General features: G+C 40.9%; 2 protein-coding genes across 2 annotated transcripts in view; one reads left to right on the plus strand and one right to left on the minus strand.

Moving 5' to 3' along the window:
- Positions 1–771, minus strand: part of LOC113952769 (opsin-VA-like) — a 7,103-nt gene extending 6,332 nt beyond the window's left edge. The window contains exon 1 of the mRNA XM_027655190.1: positions 411–771. Within this exon, the coding sequence (XP_027510991.1) occupies positions 411–771 (361 nt within the window). The remainder of the gene's footprint in view (positions 1–410) is intronic.
- A 6,791-nt stretch (positions 772–7,562) lies between these two features.
- NKX6-2 (NK6 homeobox 2) overlaps positions 7,563–18,591 on the plus strand; it is a 16,391-nt gene continuing 5,362 nt past the window's right edge. The window contains exon 1 of the mRNA XM_027655191.1: positions 7,563–7,637. Coding sequence (XP_027510992.1) covers positions 7,563–7,637 — 75 coding nt within the window. The remainder of the gene's footprint in view (positions 7,638–18,591) is intronic.

Here is an 18,591-nt window from a genome sequence, read left to right on the forward strand (position 1 = left end):
TTTTCCATAGTTTATGGGCAGCCACTCACTCTTTTTCTCTCTCTCTTATTCACCCATATATGCACACACCTAAATACAATTATTGAAAATATTTATGCATAGGGATTTTTTTCCTGAAATTGTTTTACTATAAACCCCACAACACTGTTATTCTATTGGCAAGCTTTTCTGCATTATATGAAACACATTCAATGACCTGTATACATGGGACAGGCCATGTATATGACACAAAGAGAGAGAGAGAGAGAGAGACGTTTTTCACTTGCACATGTGTTCCAGTACAGAATATCTGGGGAAAGCACCACTGAATTCAAAGGCATGCAAAGGCAGTGACTTGGGGAGCTGCAGTAAAATACATCGAAGGAAGTTGGAGGAAAAGAACATACAACTACAAACACAATCAAGCTTACCAAAAAATGTGACAGCAAATCCTTCCAGTACACAAGCCCAGTATCCCATATAAAAATAACCTTTTAGATTTGTTAGAAAGCTGATGGTGCCACCAGTCAGTGAGACCAGGAAATCAGCCACAGACAAATTGACTACAACATAATTGACAGGTTGTCTCAATTGCTTGAACTTAAAAGTTACCAGGATTACAGCCAGGTTCTCAGCAAGCGACAGGGAGGTCACCACCAACATTACTGCTGCCAGAAGCCTGAAGTGCCAGGGCTGGATGGAGTCCAAGGGACGACGGAAGGGATCCCAGCTGGCAGGACCAGAGGAACTGGGCAAGAGCGACTCATTTTCAAATGCTCTAAATGCATCCATTTTTTCTCCCAGTAGCAAAAATAATATTATATTATAATGTATTATATGTAAATAATATTCAGGGTTAAAAGGAGAAGTTTGCTGTGTCCAACAGAAGTGTGAGCAAACTCTCCCTGCTTCTGCTTTCCAGCAATAGTCCAGGAAAAAAAGTTTTCGTTGGAAGAAAGTTTAGTGCTGCAGAGTGAATGTGGGAACTGGTATTAGCAAGAATATTTCTTAGAGTAACTTCTGCCCCTCTTTGCCCATCGTCTCCTCTCCTGCCTCCTCTCACTGCGGCTGTGCCTTTATCTGTGGTAGAACCCAGCTGTGGAAGCTGCAGGTTTCCTCCTCCTGCAGGACCAGCAGTGCTGAAATACCCTCAGCTCAGCTCTGCTCCGACCCGTGGGGGAAACGCAGTGTTTGCTTGGCAGCCTCTCACACCTTCAGCACTGTAAAAACGCAGCTTTTTTTTGGTCGGTACGAGGGTGGAGCGATCTCCCCACACCCAGCGACGGAGGGAGGCAAGGGGGAGGCTCCCGCTTGAATGGTTTTCCTGAGAGAGGGCAGCCCTGGAGAGATGAACGCTGCAAACCACAGTACAGAACCCTGCCCGCAGCTCAGGCTGGCTTAGAGCTCCCAACTGAGTTTTCTCTGTTATTCTGTGGAATTTCAGCTTCTATCAAGACCTTACTGACGTCTTTCCTGACGAAGGCATAAGGATTATAATTGCAGTTTTGGTACTAAAATCAAAAAGAAGCACAGCAACACTTTTAAAGATAGAGTTGGTAACTATGTTAAAATAAATACATCGTGACAACTGACATCAGGAAAATTAAGTCATATATTTCTGATAAAAATGACTGTATATATCTGAACTCTAACATAATCACCAGCAGTCCAGGTTACTTGTATCCAGTTCCCAAGATAGGTAGCACTCTCATAGTGCTAGTCCCTGCACCCTCATGAGGCATAACACTGTGACAGATATTCCACTATAATTGATAATGACATTCCAATTGTTTATCTCTAAAAGGGATGTAAGAACCTATTTTACTACAGGAGTTTTAAAAACATATATTAAGGCCACATTTTGTTCTGCTTTCATAAGGGAGAAGCTGAAGAGAATGCACAAGCATTTTTTTTAAAATACAAAATAAGCAGAAATTATGGTGGTTTATGCCCAGAGACTATTACAGATTACATTGCAAATCCAGAAACTATAACTCTCAGATCATATAAACAAATATGCTTTTGCTGAGTCCAATTAATCATTGAGACACAAAAGGGCTGAGGCTGGCAGGGAACTCAGGAGAGCTCCAGTCCAGGCCCTTGCACAGTGCAGGGGCAGCCACAGCAGGTTCTCTGGAATCGTTTCCAGTCAAGTTTTGAATGGATGGCAACTTCACAACCTCCCAGGACAACCCATTTTTTGTGTGCTGGACATTTGCTGTAAAGGTTATTCTTATTTTATTTTTTTTTTAAGTTATGAGAGTCATAAACCTAGTTAATTGGGAGCTACATTTAACTTTTCTAAGCCTGGGAAGGTTCAAGGAAAGCACCTGCAGGACCTACTGACTTTGCTCGAGAATCCTGTTACAGGACTACTGGAATTAATCTCATTTACCCACTCTCAATATTTCTCTCATTTACTCTCTCTCCATAAAGGCCCACACTCTTCTAGAACCTGTTGAAACTTCAGTGTAGGGGATGAGTTTTTCTATTCAATGAAACTTCAGTAAATTACACAAATATTCTCCTCCAGCTGCCTGACTGAGCCAAAACCTCTCAGAGCACTAAAACTGAACGGGAGCAGAGGAGTCAGTTCCTACTTCTGGGCATTATAAGGATGTTGTAAAGAACTTTCATAGAGCCCATTCAGAAGTTTTGATGGGACAATACTTTGTCTAAAGAACAGCCTGAACATCCAAGATCCAATGCAAAAAATTATCAGTAAAGTCAGCTTTTCTAGTTGCTCAGGGTGTATCATCAAAGCATTTTTTTCTAGGATTCAGTTTGTGTGAGTGCCTGTACAAAAAGGACTCAGATGCTGGCACCTGGTTTTCAAAACTGATTTCATACGTTTCTTTTTTGGTTTGTTTTTCAGCTGCAGCTTTATTTTCTCACAGTTACTGAAAACTAGCAATTCAACATTTGAAGTCTGTTCTCAGAAAACACTGAATGATTACAATGGAAAAATCTTGTCCTGCCCTTTCAAGTGACTTGGAGGAATTATTTTGCCCTCTTGCTCATTAAAAGAACGGGAGTGGAGATTTCCTTTTGCCCAAAGGTAAAAGCTGTGTACAAAAGAGGCGTTCTACACTTCAAAAGATACCAGCACAGCTGCAGGAATTTCAGTAACCAGAAATATATAACAAAGCTGGTATCTGAACAAAACATGTTCTATTAAGTATGAATAAGAAACTAATGCCAATTACAGCAAAAAAACCCAAAAGCATACTGAGCACCAGAAAAGGAAACAATTTGTTTGCAGACTGTATTTACTCAAGGTATGTTAACAATGTCTTGCAGTTTGACACCTCATCTGAGCAGGTAAGACTCTGTTTATTTTATGATAACACAGTTCTTTCCAAAGCCCAGTTAAACTCAGTTCCTTGAGGACTGCACAAAAGCAGTTCAGTAAAAGGCAATGCTTTCATACTGTTACTGATTCTGGGTGAAGTTATTTTGCTGTTACTATGAATGGTTTTCCACGGGTTTTTGAGTTTTTCACCCACTTGCTTTCACATGATACTAATATGTTAACACAGCAGTAAAAGAAATCGTTTTAACAACAAGCAAACAGGTCTACAGGTATTGAAGAGACAGTGTCACTTTAATGAGCAAAAAACCTCTTCAGTGGTTTGTTTTCCCTCAGAATTTGTATGTTCCCCAAAAGCTCAGTGTGAATTGTTATCCAGTATATCCACTGGATGGTACGACTTAGAAAAAAAACCCAGTTCACATGATATTTCTTATTTAAGAGGATTTTTCTATTATGAAACCCTCAATCAGAGAAAAGAGGACTTAATCATGCAAGAAATCCTACTGTCTTGAAGATGATCATGGATATGAGAATCTTCGGTCTTAAAAACCATTATTTTAAGAAGTTTGTTATTAGACATATCAAACACATTTTTTTTGTACTGCAATCCCTGAAGACAATATATGGCATTTGCCCTAAACTTCGCATTAGACTGAGACCAAATCTTTGAAGAAACTAAGGTCAGAATACAATCTGCAGCTTTTGATTTGTCATTGTATTTATGTTTAGTGTAACTATGATAATGAAATACTGTAACTATGACTATGAAATTGGCATCTTGTCCGTGACTAGTTTCATCGGGGCCTAAAAGTCCGAATTCAAGTGGACTCACCCTCATCTGTAGAGTAAGCGGTTTTCAAGAGTGATTGTAGGCAGAAGTGTTTCGAGACCTTTCTTTCTCCACCCCCACTGTCAGACGGTGCAGGATGCAGGAGATGTTTGTCCATCACAGCCCGAACAGCGGCTGTGCCATGGGAGAGCCCAACGTGTGGATCGAGCCACCGGGGCTGGGCTGGGGCAGCACACATGGGGACACTGGCATTGCCAGAGGGGCCTGACACAGGGACACTGGCATTGCCAGAGAGGGGCTGGGGCCATGTGCCAGGGACACCTCCCAGCCCTGGGAGCACAGGCACAGGGGGGGCTATAGGGAGCCTGCAGGGAGCTGTAGATGGTTTTTTAGGGGGGCTATAGGGGCTCATCAGGGCACACACACCTGCTTCTGAACTGTGGGGTGCAGTCACCTGGACAACTGGCCTCTGGATGGAGCAGATGTACCCAGGGCACAACACCAGAAAGGTATTTAGGGACAGTCTTGGTTGGGAATGATGAGTTGTGGAGAGTAGACTGGTACTAACACGAGCACCTACTCCAAAAATTAATCTGTCCCCATCCTTGGTGCAGCAAGGATCAGTCCTTTCTGTGCCCTTGGGAAAACTCAAACTGGCTCTGCACAGAACAATTAACCTACAGCAGCAAGGGGAAGCCTCTGCACACAAAGACAGCAGAGCAAAAATTAACAGACAAACCCCTCTGTGCATTGGGAATCCATTCTGTCAGCAACAATCACATAACAGAATTTTTTATTCAAGTAATACAAAACTGTGTGACATAACCCTGAAGCATCACCAAGCTTGGGTCCCACAGCCCAAAAATAACTGCTTATTACCTTACCTGTTTGAAGATAACATATGCCCCAGTGTCAGGAGAATGTGCAAGCAAACATTCAAGGTGTGCATTAAACTAAGCATTAACTATTTATATAATATTCCTGCCCAGAGGAAAATCATGGAAACAAAAACAAGCTACATTTTGCAATTAGGCACAATAATTCAGAAAAATATATAAAAAAAACACATTAGCAAAGCCAAAAAATTCGTATTTATTTGAGGAGTTGGATTCGATGATCCTTGTGGGTCATTTCCAACTCGGAGTATTCTATGACTCTGTTTAAATGACAAAGTACTTCTCTGCAGGAGTTCCAAACAGATCCGTAGTTACACAGCAAGCAAAGCAGCTTTCATCCAGAGCCACAAGCTTCCTGAGACTTTTGAACTTTGAGCAAAGGCTCACCACTGCATACCTTCATCTGGGTTTTAAGCCATTACTAAGCAGCAGAGACAAACAAACATGACACTCTGTTCTCTTCCCTTCCTGAGCTTGTCTGACTTGCTTGAAAGTAGCCATATGGGTCAACAAACACAGGAAAAGTCCATATGAGTAAGTTCACTTTGTCCCCAAATACACTATGTTTAGATATAACTCACTGCAGCCACACATATCACACTAATAAAAACAAATCACAAATGCAGGCAGCAGTTTCTATCAGTGTGTCATTACAGAGTGTCCCTGAGAAGGGGTGGACAGCACAGGAGGCAGAGCAAGGGGAGGACTGAGGTGCAGGTGAGCCCATGGAGATGGGGAGTGGGGCTCAGCTGAGACAGTGCATCAACAGGAGAGATGGGGAAGCAGGAGGAGGGATAACTCACACAACACTAAGCTACCAAAAGCTTGTGTTGTGCAGAAGGTTAACTCAGAGCCACAACATTCATAGATTCTTGGCCTTTGCAATAAACACTGGGCATGAGGAACTGATAGGAATATTTTTCTCCTCTGCACTTAAGATTTAATGTACAATTAGGAAAAATATACCCCCCCATTGCATTTCATGCCTTTAACACCACCACATCTCGAATGCTCAGTACTAATTAGTTTTCAAACACAAAAAAGTGGTTCTTAATTTTATGCTTATTTCCAATGCAGGCAATTAAAATTACCACAAAATGCTCTAAGTGAACCACATCATAATGCTGAGAGTACATTTAGTGTCATAAATAATTTTAAAGAAAGTCTTCACTTCGGGGTTCACAGCAATGTTTCCTTACAAGCTGCAATGACTAATCGACATCAGAGTTTTTGAAAATGAGTTATGCCTGCACTGACTGACAAAATCCTGTTTTCTGATGAAGTACACCTGAGCCAGATGTTTATTTTACTGTGTTAAAATTTCTTTCTGAAACAACTGTAATTGAACCCTTACCTCACTCAGGCTCTCCCTCCCAGGGAGCAGACACACTTCTGACACCCACCCGTGCAGCCTTTGCAGGGTCTGCGCCCCGTGCTGCAGGGAACAGACCATCAGCCCTACATGATACTGGGGCTAGGTTTTGGCCTTTTTACAGTACCATCATAATTTTCTAAAATGTATTTTTTTACATAAAAGCTTTGTTCAGTGTTAAATGGGAAGTGCCACAAAGTGGATGAGGAGGAGCAGCTGCTCCTGAAAGAAGGAAGGAACCAGAAGGCAGCAAAAATATTTCACAGTTTTCAAACAGCTCAATACAACCAGGAGACTTCTCCCCCTTACCTACTCAGTTGAGGCATTATTAGGGAAGAACCTGGAAAAAATCTCAGAAAGGTGAAACATATGAAGCATGAGAAATGTCAGCCCTGTCACAGTCTCCTGCCAGCAATGTCTGGCTCTGTGCATGGAACAGTTGCCCGAGGCGAGCACGAGGCATCACCCGCTCCCTGACACTGCCCTGAGAAACTTGTGCCTGCTCTTCAAATAAAAAGTCAGGGGTAGCTGGTGTGATGCCAGCCCTGCCACTGCTGTGTATCCTGATGCTACCACATGTGGCAGGTTTCATCACACACACCTCAGGTGTTGCTCGGGCTCTTCCTTATGACTTTCACATTTTATGTACAGTGTATTCCTCCTGACTGCTCCTGAATAAACACACCTTTTACTTCTTGCTCCAGTTAACCCACCTCTTTAGTGATAGTGGGACTGCAAGTGATCACTGGAACTTCAAAGGACATCACTCATTTTGGATTTTCCCTGGTTAAGGGCATGCAGATAATTTTTCCCTTCAGCCACCTTCCTCTGCCTTCACTTGTGTTTGCTGGTAGGACCCTGAAGCACCAAACCTTTTTACACCAAGACACTTCAGTTTAACTGCTGACAACTCTTTAAAGACCTGTCCCCAGGCCTTTTTCACTTATTACTCACCTTTTGTAAATCTACAGCTTTGTCTTTTTCTGCAACGTTTATATGCAGTGACCTGTACTGGGAGATTTTCAGAGGGAGATTTTCAAAGGCACTACGGGCAGTTAGACACATGGGTCTCAGTGAAAGTCAGTGCCAGCTGTGTCTGTCCCTAAAGCCTCTATCCAGAGTTTTTTAAGTGTTTGTCGAGCTCCCACAGGATAGAAAGCTTTAGAAGCTAAAGCCTTTTTTACTACCTCACATTTTGCTATATTCCCACCAATGACCACTCTCTGGAAGAAAGAGCTATCACAGGAACTTGAACTCAGAGAACAACACCAAGAATATAGCCAAGAGGTGAGAAAGCTAGTTCCCTTGTTAAAGCATTTCAGTTAAACTCACCCAGTGCTTGTCTTCATGCCAGTTTTAAAGTTCCTGTGTGGCAGTGGCTGGGTGCAGAGTTCTAAAGGTCTCAGACTGACAGTCCTGGACATGTACATCAGGCAGCTCCTGGGGTCCATGCACACACCAATTTTACATGCCAGTTTCAGTCTTATACTGGCTTACATCCATTATTTTGAATTATATCCTCCTGATATTTATTAAAGATCTGGGGATGCTGATTTGACACAGCACAGAATATGATGCAACTCACACGTGACTATTTCTTACTCTTTGAGAGCCATGTCACTCATTCCTAGCAAGGTTTTGATTCATATTTTCATGTGTGATTTTACATCCTCTCTGAGCTGTATTATAAGACACATTTAACTGATGTTGCACTAAAAACTGAGGACTCTGTTTCCAGGATTGCACTGGTGCCAGTGCAGACATCTGCCTGGGGATGCAGCACTCATAAGGACGCTGGATGAAACCCACCTGAAATTCCACCATGTATCTGCTTCCCTTCTCCCTTGCAGTAATCCCCCAAGGGCTGTAAAGTCAGCATTTCTGAGGAGATGCTGTGATCTCTCTTAAGAGATAAACATTTTACCTGTTCAGAGGCATTTACAATGACTGCTGTAAAGAGAAATTCCAAACCTACATCTGGCTGCAGTGATATGTACAAAACACACTGGGTTTTCAAAATTACATGTGTTATATTTTGCCAAGTTATGCTGCTAATTTCTAGCCCCAAAATGCATTACTTTTAGCTCAGCTTTTGAGAATTAATGTTTCTTACTTGGATCAGCTGGCAAAGGAAAAATACCCTGAAAGCCAACTAAATATAACTGCAATGTTAACACCGAAATTCAGCATCAACAGAAAAAAAAGCAGCCAAGATTTTTGCTTCAGAGCAACAGCTGAATCTACCTGGGCCCAAACCAACTCCTGCACGGCCCGGGCAGCTGCTGAAAAGTCTTGATTGCACACTGCTGACATGAAGACCTGCATGTGTTGTATCATTTTGCTGGCAGAATTTGTCAGTTCATTGCTTAAACACCTCATCCAACCTCTGATTAAACTGATGGAATTTAACAGAATCATAAGAACTGAGTCATTACTGAGAGTTAATTGCAAATATGGACTTCAAGAGTTGACCCTGACTTGATCCTTCATGACTTAATATGTGGTTCTGCTCTAAATAGTAATACTGGATATTATTAAGAGTATTCAAGAGTCTACATGAAACATTTCTATATCTTCCTGCCCACTTTGAAAAAAAAAATCAGTCCGAAAGGTAAAAAATCAAGGTGGCTTTTCTGTTTTTCCTGCCCAACAGTAAATACTTAATTGCAATTTCTTTGCAAATGGTTTCCCCAACTAGGGCTGGTATGAACACAAGTTCCGCTTCTGCCAACTGAATACACTTTTGGATACTCTCATGTACATGGAAATATTTCCAGAGCACCTCCTTTTGAGATGCACCAGAAGTTATTATCCACATATTTTGTTTACTCCAGTGCCAATGGAGCTCATAATTGGAGTTTTCTGATGGCATAGCATCTTTTAGGTACTCTCTTGTCCATCTGAATCAGGTTTTACCTAATAAGTTTTATTTTTGCAGTTATATTGAAATGGAAAGAAAGTTTATTGTTGAGAACTTATATGAAGAAAGTGAAATGTTCTGAATTACTACTTTATGAGAGTTTTAGGTCCTATCAAAACCAGACCATATGTCATCTGTATAGCATACACAGAACTCCATGAAAAAGATCACTCCTCAATTCAGTGACTCTCTTTTTCCCAGCACAAATGTCTCCCCAGATATATGTTCCTCTATGCATCAGATTGTTCAAGGTTAATTTTTTTAAACAACAGTATTTCTTGAATGTCTTGCAGCCCATAAAATGAAGGCTAATACTGATCCAAATGCCATTAAATCCTTTCACCAAAACCGAGTCCCTTAAAGTAAGGGCTTTAGCAGCAAGAAGGGGATGAAGGGAATTGGTAAGAATACACTGAAGGACCACTGCCACCACCTTTTTCTCTTCCTGTGGGAATGTTGCACTTGCAACAATCACTCCTGGCCCAGCACATGGTTGGAAGGACCTGGAGAGGGACAGCCAGGGCCTCATCAGACCTGGAGAGCCAGGCACTGGTAAACTGGGAATGGAAGTCTGCTAAGCAGACCTTCAGGTTCAAACCAGCAATGATTGCAAGACAAGAAAAGAATGAGCACTGAGAGAGAAGATGAGGCTTTCTCCTGCAAGGATGCAGGGTGGGCTGGCAGAGAATCAGCCATAGTAAAGGCAGTGCACAAAGATAACTGCCCTAGTCTTGTTGGTTTCTCTGTCAGAAGTATTGCAACCCAGCACATAATTTTCATATATAACCATGGGGAGATGCAAAAAGCACACTCAGGACAGTCAGGGTAAGACTGAGATCCAGCACAAAGTAAGCTCCTTAACTCGTGGAAAAAATTAACCACATTATGCAACTTGATAAATGACTTGCAAGCAGATCTCTGATCTGATTTAATATTAAGACAGTTATGTGACTTCTGGCTCAGAACTGGCCTGGGCAGATGAGCAGGATTGCAGATAGCACGGGTTAGTCCCCTCTGTCCTGCTGGATGTGCTCACACTCAGCGAGATGTTGCATTTTCTGCAGTACCAAGCATGTGCTGAGCATGTCACCTTCCACCTGACACTACTCTGTGCATAAATTAGGATCTAAGTATTTTAAGAGAAATAATATCTCTATTATAAAAAAATCATCTTCAAAATGCATGATGTACATGCCTTCCTCACATGTCTTATGTCTTATTTGCCATTCTAATTACCTTTCCTATTCAAGTAGACATTTTCTAAATGTTTTTGTTCGGGAAGAAACAACCATAAAATCTTTCCATAATCTTTTCTCCCTTTTAGAAGGTCCTTTCGAACCTTCCTTTTCATAAGTTCTTATAACTACTGCTTCTTAGTCCTTTCCATATCTTCTTAAACTACTGCTTCTTAGTCTTTTAACCCCTGTTCCAGTGACAGGGTTTTTTTACCACTTTTTCCTTCCAAATGTCAGTTCATATAGTTTTTCTATATCATCAACAATTAAAGAGTCCTTATGTTCTGCATAAGTGGTTACAAGATACATTTAATTTTTTCAATTCAGTTTGTCTGAGCTAAAATTAATGTAAAACTATTCAGAATTACTTTAATTGGTATAAATAAATCCAAACTTTTATCTTTATGAAAATAAGGGGCAGTGGGGAGGGAGAATGACCCCAGAAAACCTGAATACATAGTATGGAATCAGGTGAAGCAACAGTACAGAAGTAAGGATTACTGTCATAATTCATTTGGTAAATTGGATGTCAAATAAGCAAAAATTAATGCCAGCAAGAAAAAAAATGAGGCATTGGTCATTTGGCTTGTGAGAGGATATAAAGGGCATATTAGATTATGTAAAAGTGAAGTTAAGCCTCATGATTTTACATACAGAGAATACACGGGAAAAAAAAGTTCCATTGCATGTTGATACAGTATCACAGGAGAAGTGTTTGTTAATATTGTATGTGTAAAAATCTTCCAGGGATAAAACTTCCTAGACATTTATTTCATTCAATAACACTTGCTGTGAAACACGGAGCATATCCTAAAACCTCTTCTGGAGCTGAGATGACTAAAGGATGCAGTCACACACCAAAAGTCCTCTCCAAAATAATTCAGTCTCTCACTAGTGCAAGAACTAACTTCCTAGTCAGGTTTCAGGAATATAAACAGGATGTATTTCATATTGATGACCTTAATGTTAGAAGATAATGTCTTGGATGGATCAGATTTCAGGAAGGAAAGCCTCTGCAAGTCGTTAATCTCATCTCACTGCTTAAGTATCTATAGATACTTAAGTATTTATAAAAACAACTTAAGTCATACAAACCAACAGGACTAGTTATACAGAATATTATTGTCTCCTGTTTTGTTGGAATTGCTTTATTGGAAGAGCTTAGACCTCTTAAATAACTACATATCAATTCCTGTCCCTAATACAGGTTTCATACCATGTCTTTTAAAGGTAGAGTTCTGTTTAAATGCAGCTTTTTAATTCTTTTAATTACTTTCATTTTTCTTTAATACAGGATAATTCCTCAATGAGTCATTCCAGTGTATTTTTAAACTACTTTATCTGACACAACTTTCTATTTTCCATTAGTACTACCAAGAAATCCTCCTATGCAAAACCCAGTTGAGCTTGTTCACTGCTGTCCTCAAGTGCAAAAGAAAGAGTAGCATTCCTTTGTCAATCCAATTAGCATGCACAAATTAAAAGTATTATTTAGGTCTGTCAATTGGTCATTGAAGAATGCATTACCTATAGAACTATTCCTGAATGTACTTCTGGATCACTGAAATGACAAAACTAAAAAAGTACAGTCTTGAGGCTTTTTTCTGGTGGAAGAACACTTGGTTATTATTCTAACAGAATTATAAATACTACCTAGTTCCTGACATGAAGGTTTCACTGTGTTTCATGCTGTACAGAGAGAACAAAAAGGCTCCAGGAGGTGCTTTTAAGTGAACATACATTGGGAGGGTTCAGTAGGGAGAAGGAAGCAGTACATTGAGCAGTGCTGAAGCTGAGGGGTCTGGAAGCACATCTGCCTCCTGCAGAGAAGCTTCGGTCCTGCCTTTCTTATTCAACTATACCTGGGGACCCTCTCCAGACACCAGCAGGGAAAATAACAAGATGGTGAAATCAAATTGCTGAGAGCAGACAAAAAAAACCAGGAAAGCAGAAGGAAAAGACAGAGATGGCAGTGTAGGAAGACACGAGAGACAGAACATAAACATGGCAAGACAGAGGAAGCAAGAAACATCAGGAGTGTCCATGTATGGACATTCCATGTAGCTTTTTATTGCTCCTGTTTCTCACTTTGTCACATTCTTTGAACAACCTGGTCTAGTGGAAGGTGTCCCTGCCCATGGCACCCCCTGACATTGGAACTGCATGATCTTTGAGGTTCCTTCTAACCCGACCCAGTCAGTGGTTCTGTGATTCAGCTGAGTGGCATAAGTACTGTAAGCACAAGAATGCAGCATCATCACTGGATGCTTTTACACCAGCCCCTCACTGTTCTGCACCCAGACCAGAGGCAACAAATGTAAGCAGCTGGAACTGCATCCCAGGAGAATGGCTTAGTGATGGATGCAGTGGTACTTGATTACTGTTTGGACTCCCTGATTTTAGAAGCCTTTTCCAACCTAAGTGATTCTGAGATTCTATACAGTAACCACTGCCACACTAGTAACACATCATTTAAAATAACAATAGCACTGTATTTAAAATTATCATCATTCACAGTGGGCACTAGGAAACAATGTTAGTGCCATGAGAGAAGGATGGCCTTGTTTCCAAGACAGCTGCCTTCACATCATTTTTTTATCAATGATTTTCATTCATTTCCGTGATATGCTTGTTCTAGAAGTTGATAGTAACCATAAGAGGAAGGAAAATGGGGACCATTTCAAACACCACCCTTTTGTATTTTTCTTTAAAACGAAGTGAAATAGTATTACAGTGCCCTCAGGTGGCGTAAATTCAATTCAGTCCTATTGTCTTCTCCAGAAAGACAATAAACAACTGTAAATAATACTAATTTCAGCAGACTGGTTGAACATGGAAGAGAGTTACACAGGAAGGCAAATCACAGCATAAGCAGTTTTGTTTCCAAGGAAGGTTCTTTTCTTGAGTGTTTTGACAACTGATTTTTAAAAAGCATTCTTTGTTAATTTTTAAATATCTGTGGAATAAATATAACATATCTCCAAAAGAAAACCTAAATAGCATCATCACTGATTATGGAAACAAAAAAAGACAGAAGGAAAGAGATCTAGAAGAGCAGATAAAACCTGAGGGGAGATGAGGTAATGAATTTTGTAAGGGCTTTTCAGAACAAAACATAAGGTAAGTGTTTAAACAAAACAAAAGAAAGAAAATCCAAAATATAATCAATCAACCAACCAACCAAACCACCCTACAGGTAGCATATAATTTCTTAAATATATTCACATTTAATATGTCTTAATGGTGAGGAAAAACACATAAACAAAACACGTAAAGAAAGCAGCATGTGATAAATTTGTCATATAACCTGAAACTTTCTGAATTCATACTATTGTTTTAGTCTGAAGAAATCAGTTTCCTGAAGATGTAGGATAACTTTAATGTACAACTAGTCCAATAAAACTTTTTTTTTTACTAAGAATAACAACATAAAATGAATGTTATTTATCTGATCAACTTATGGATATTCAAGGTAATTCCAAAATTGTGTCTATCAGAACTAAATGATTGATGTATGCCCACCATTTATCAGTGTTTTGTGTCTTCTTCAAATAACAGTGAGGAAGACCAGCAGATCACCAGGAGAATCTTCCAATCAACCACAATTAAAAGGTTTGCCAAAGATTAAGTGATATTAGTAATCCATTATTCTGTTGAGACACTCTTAAAGAAATGGCCTGTCAGTTTACAAATATCGATTCCATCATGGAATCTGTGCACTGTAGATGATGGGAATTGTACCACTGACCATGGTTTCACAGAGAACACCACAGCAGCTTTGTCCTGCTGTCCATCCAGTTCTGTCCTGTTGTCTTTCTAGGAAGACAGCTCTGTAAATAACACTGATCTTCAGCAAGCAGGATGAATATGGAAGAAACATATATGGTAGTGCCAGTCCCATGGTTACAGCAGCCATGGACCTGAACAGTTTGCTGTTCTTCCAGCTCCCAGTGGAAGGACTCTGCTGTCCTTCAGAACCACACCTGCACTCTTCCTACCTGCTTCTGAATTGGTTCCTCATGTCTGCCTGCCAGCATATGTTAAAACATTCCTCAAACAGTTCAGAAAAGCAATTTCCAGACTGTTGCAAAACACAGACAACATGAAAGGAATTCGAATCCCACCAATATTCCATTTCCTATGCAAATAATGCTTTCATTTCCTATCATGATGATTTGGGAAACTCTCCTACCACTCTGCAGTTATATGTCACATGAAAGAAATACTGTGCTGACCCTTCAGTTTTCTAAGGATTGCCTCCAGGATTTCTGAGGGTGTCTGGAAGAACTAATGTCACGTTTTTAGCAGCTGTCTTTACAAACTGTACCCTTCAAAGAAGAATGATGTAAGCTTCTCACCCCACATCGTCCCCCATTCCCCTCACCTTGCTTTCAGTAATCCCTAATTACTTTTTTTTTTTAACCTCACTTGCACATTCAGGAAGAGTTTTACTAACAAAACATTTCCCTGTGGCTCAGAGAGAATCAATAGTGCTTACAAGTACACTCTTTATTTATTGGCAATTTACTCCTGAATTCCCCCATCCAGGCTATCAATAGGAAGCAATCTCTTTATAGCACTAATGACTTGCGGTAAAGTATATACATCTGTTTAATACAAATAAGGGCAAACGATTTCCCAGACTTGGGGAGACAAAATAGAGCTCACAAGGACTTATCTCACTTAGAAAGAATAACTTGTAGCCTTCTCTCATTAAAAGGATAAACTATTAGAGTGGAGACAAGTAGGAAAAGAGCAACCTTGGAAAAGCGAGAGAGGGTTGGTGGGTGGCTTGGGCTGAGGTGACTTAAGAAGTCAATGCTCTTAATACAAACAACAATCCAAGCTATTGGCAGAAGAAAAGCAACAGGTAAATCAGGGTTTCCAGACAGGGAAAAAAAAAATCAAAGTCCCAGGAATTTCAGCAACACCAGTGATCTGGTGGAAACTGCACCAGCAATTCCATCCACCACCGACTGGCCCCTAGATCCACTGGGGTAGGAAAAGCCTTTCATTTTTGTATGTAGAAGTTTGGTCTGGCTCTAGAAGTGCTAATAGCCAAAGGACATAAAGGAAAAAAAAATAACCCCTGCCTACCACGTCCTTCTCAAGAGTGCCTGTCATGATATACAACAGAGAGAACAAAACTAATGCTGACAACTGTTTATCTTTAATCTCTCAGAAGTATCACCTGCAAAAATACTGCCTAATTTCTGGTCCTAAAAATATATATAAAATTATGTCCATGCTATTTTCCTTCAATGACCATATTTACAGTAATGAGTGGTAATTCTGACATGACAAAAACTTTCCTTAAACAGAATTCATGTTTTCCAGATGTTCAAAAACTTGTGGTTTAAAATCCAAAGCAGACCAATTCACACAGAGGTGTTGAAAACTTCCTCATGATACCTTCAAAATCACACCCAATCTTCAGCAGGAATAAGTTATTTTGATAGGATTTTTATATATAGCTCTCCCTCAACCCCAATAATGAGATTAAAGCCTTAAAAAGGCACAAGGTTGTAATACATACTAAACCTTTTGCTTTTGTTCTTTCTTAAAAGCACTAAAAGGTGAAGTTAACTTCCCAAGAAGGGCACAGGTTAGAAACAGAAAAAGAAGATCCAACTTTTACATAAAAATGTGCCAAGAGGAGCTTGGAAAAAAAAAGTCTGTTTTGGCAGCTTTATGTTGAGCTCTTTTGTTAAGCTATGAAAACTTAAATCAAACAATCCCTTTATGCAGCCACAACTGTTCATTTGCAACAGGCAAACCATAAAAAGCCTGCAAAACTTGTCAGCAAAAAGGAAGCCATATGACAAGAAACTATTGCTTGTGATTTCAGGAATTAATTTGTCATAAAGAAGGGATAGAAAAGTGGTTGTTCTCCATGACATCATCTTCCCTCTCAGCTTTTGGGCACAGACAACCCCCAGCATATCATCATCCTGAATTCTGCTTCGTACCAACGACCAATCCGTCATCTTTCACAGGTGGCCCTGAGAGAAACCTGTGATTTTTGACAGAGGCAATTGGATGAACGAGTTGACTGTGCTGAAGTCACAGCAGTGCGTGGCTCACTTGACTGTGCTCAGGGGACAGCCCAGAGAAAACAGTACAGCATTTAGTCCAGCCTGGATTGCTGCATCCCTCGGGTGAGGCTCATCCTGTCCCTGCCCTGCCCTCCATGGTGCAGTGGCGGGGCTCCTGCCAGCCCCACTGACCTCTGCCCCTGCTTCTACTGCAGCAAACCATGCACCTTTCAGGAAGGGGATAACAATTCAGGAAGACAGACCATATATGCATTCCTCAGCTTTCTGAAAGTCTCATAAAACTCAGGTGGCTTGGTGGCAAACTAATGAACTGAACTAACTAAACTGAACTAACTATGCTGCCTACAGCAAACGTGCTGCAGGCAGATCAGCCCACAGGAAAGCTTTTTATCCTCTTACAGGTTGATTTTATGGTAGACAGCACTTTCCCCTCAGCCACAGCATTCTCTGCTGGGAGCTCAACAAACCTTGAAACCAAAGACCTGCTCCATCTGCAGACAGGAATGACCCACTCCAGCAGGAACCTGCCTGGCACCTTGGGCCTTTGCTGCCTCTGCCTGGCAGACTAACAAAGGGAAACAGAAAATGGGATTTTGAAAGAGAAAGGATTTTGCTGATTCTTATACCTGATCTCTTGGTACCTAACTGTTTTTCTTCATCTGTCTTGAACTTCACCCTAGTCTGCCACTTCAAGCAGACCCAGGACAAGTACGTAAATAGTCAGCCCTGCCAAGATGGCTGGGCATGCACCGGCACAGAATTCTGTTCTCTGCAATTTCAAGCCCATGGGGAAGAAAAAAAATCCACAAATCTCTCTCCTAAAAGTGAGACTCCAAACTCTACCACAGCTGTATGAAATGTTGCTTTGCATTTTGTCCTAAGTAAAATCATATAATTATACTGCACCTTAAGGCAATAACTTCATTTTTGCAGTTTTAAATTTCTTCACATTTCTGTTACACTGTTCTCAAGGTCACCTGGTTTCTCTTGTATGCTACACCAGACTGATGAGGACTCTCAGCTCTGCACCATTAGCATATTCCTACTTTTTGTGCCAAGGATAATAATGAAAAATATTAAATATGGCCTTTCCCAGAACATACATCATCCTGTGAGGATGTTTCAACAAAGATCATCTAGTCTAAAATGACTTTGTTTTCTAGTGACTGCATTGTTAGATCAAAATACCCCTCATTTTTAAACACAAGGATCTCCTTTAGGTGTGCTGTGAAGAAGCAGCATCCGTGCTGTCAGGAACACAGGCAGATAGCATCATCACAGGGCCAGGACATGGATTTTACTGCTCTCTTGTCACTAACACTCTAATTCCATGCAACAACACAATTTCACTCCTACCTCCACCAGCAGCAGAATAACTCGGGAAAGGAAGCCCATGTGGAGAGCTGCTCTGAGCTCCCACTCCGCCAGTCACTCTGGTTTTACATGGACTTCACAGCTGCACTTTGCAATAAAGTACAATACACCGGGGAATGCTTTCGTGTACTGTGCATCTGACTTCCCTGTAGTCATAAAATGAGACAGAAAGCACATGCACTTACACCCAATAAAACTAAACCAAAAAGTATTCTTACTCGTGGTTTATTTTCGTTTAGTCCACAGCCTCTCAGACATTTTCAGCTGCACAGAAGCTCCAAGAAAAGGTACTTTGGCTGTATGCATGACAAAAACAAGTACCAGAAGGTTAAACAGAACTTGTCTGAGGTTATTTGTACTGTAGCATTTAATACTGGTCTACATCCTGCAATACTCCTTTCTGGGGATGCTGGAATGCCTCGGTCCCAGGCGAATTTGGTGTTAGTAATTTCAGTTTTGTTTCTATGTCATTTGTAGGAAATGTTACTCATGTCACGAGCAAATCAAAACGCTCATTAACTTTAAACGGTGGAAACTCGTCCCCTGCCCCGCCTGGAGCCTCGCGCGTCCCTCAGTGCCGCGGGTCTCCCCCGATGCGGCCCGACTCCGGCACCACGCAGGGACAGCGCCGCGGCCCCTCCGCCCCGTCTCACCGC

The sequence above is a fragment of the Corapipo altera genome, unplaced genomic scaffold, assembly GCF_003945725.1.
Source record: "Corapipo altera isolate COAL_440 unplaced genomic scaffold, ASM394572v1 180, whole genome shotgun sequence".
In the NCBI taxonomy this organism is placed as follows: domain Eukaryota; kingdom Metazoa; phylum Chordata; class Aves; order Passeriformes; family Pipridae; genus Corapipo; species Corapipo altera.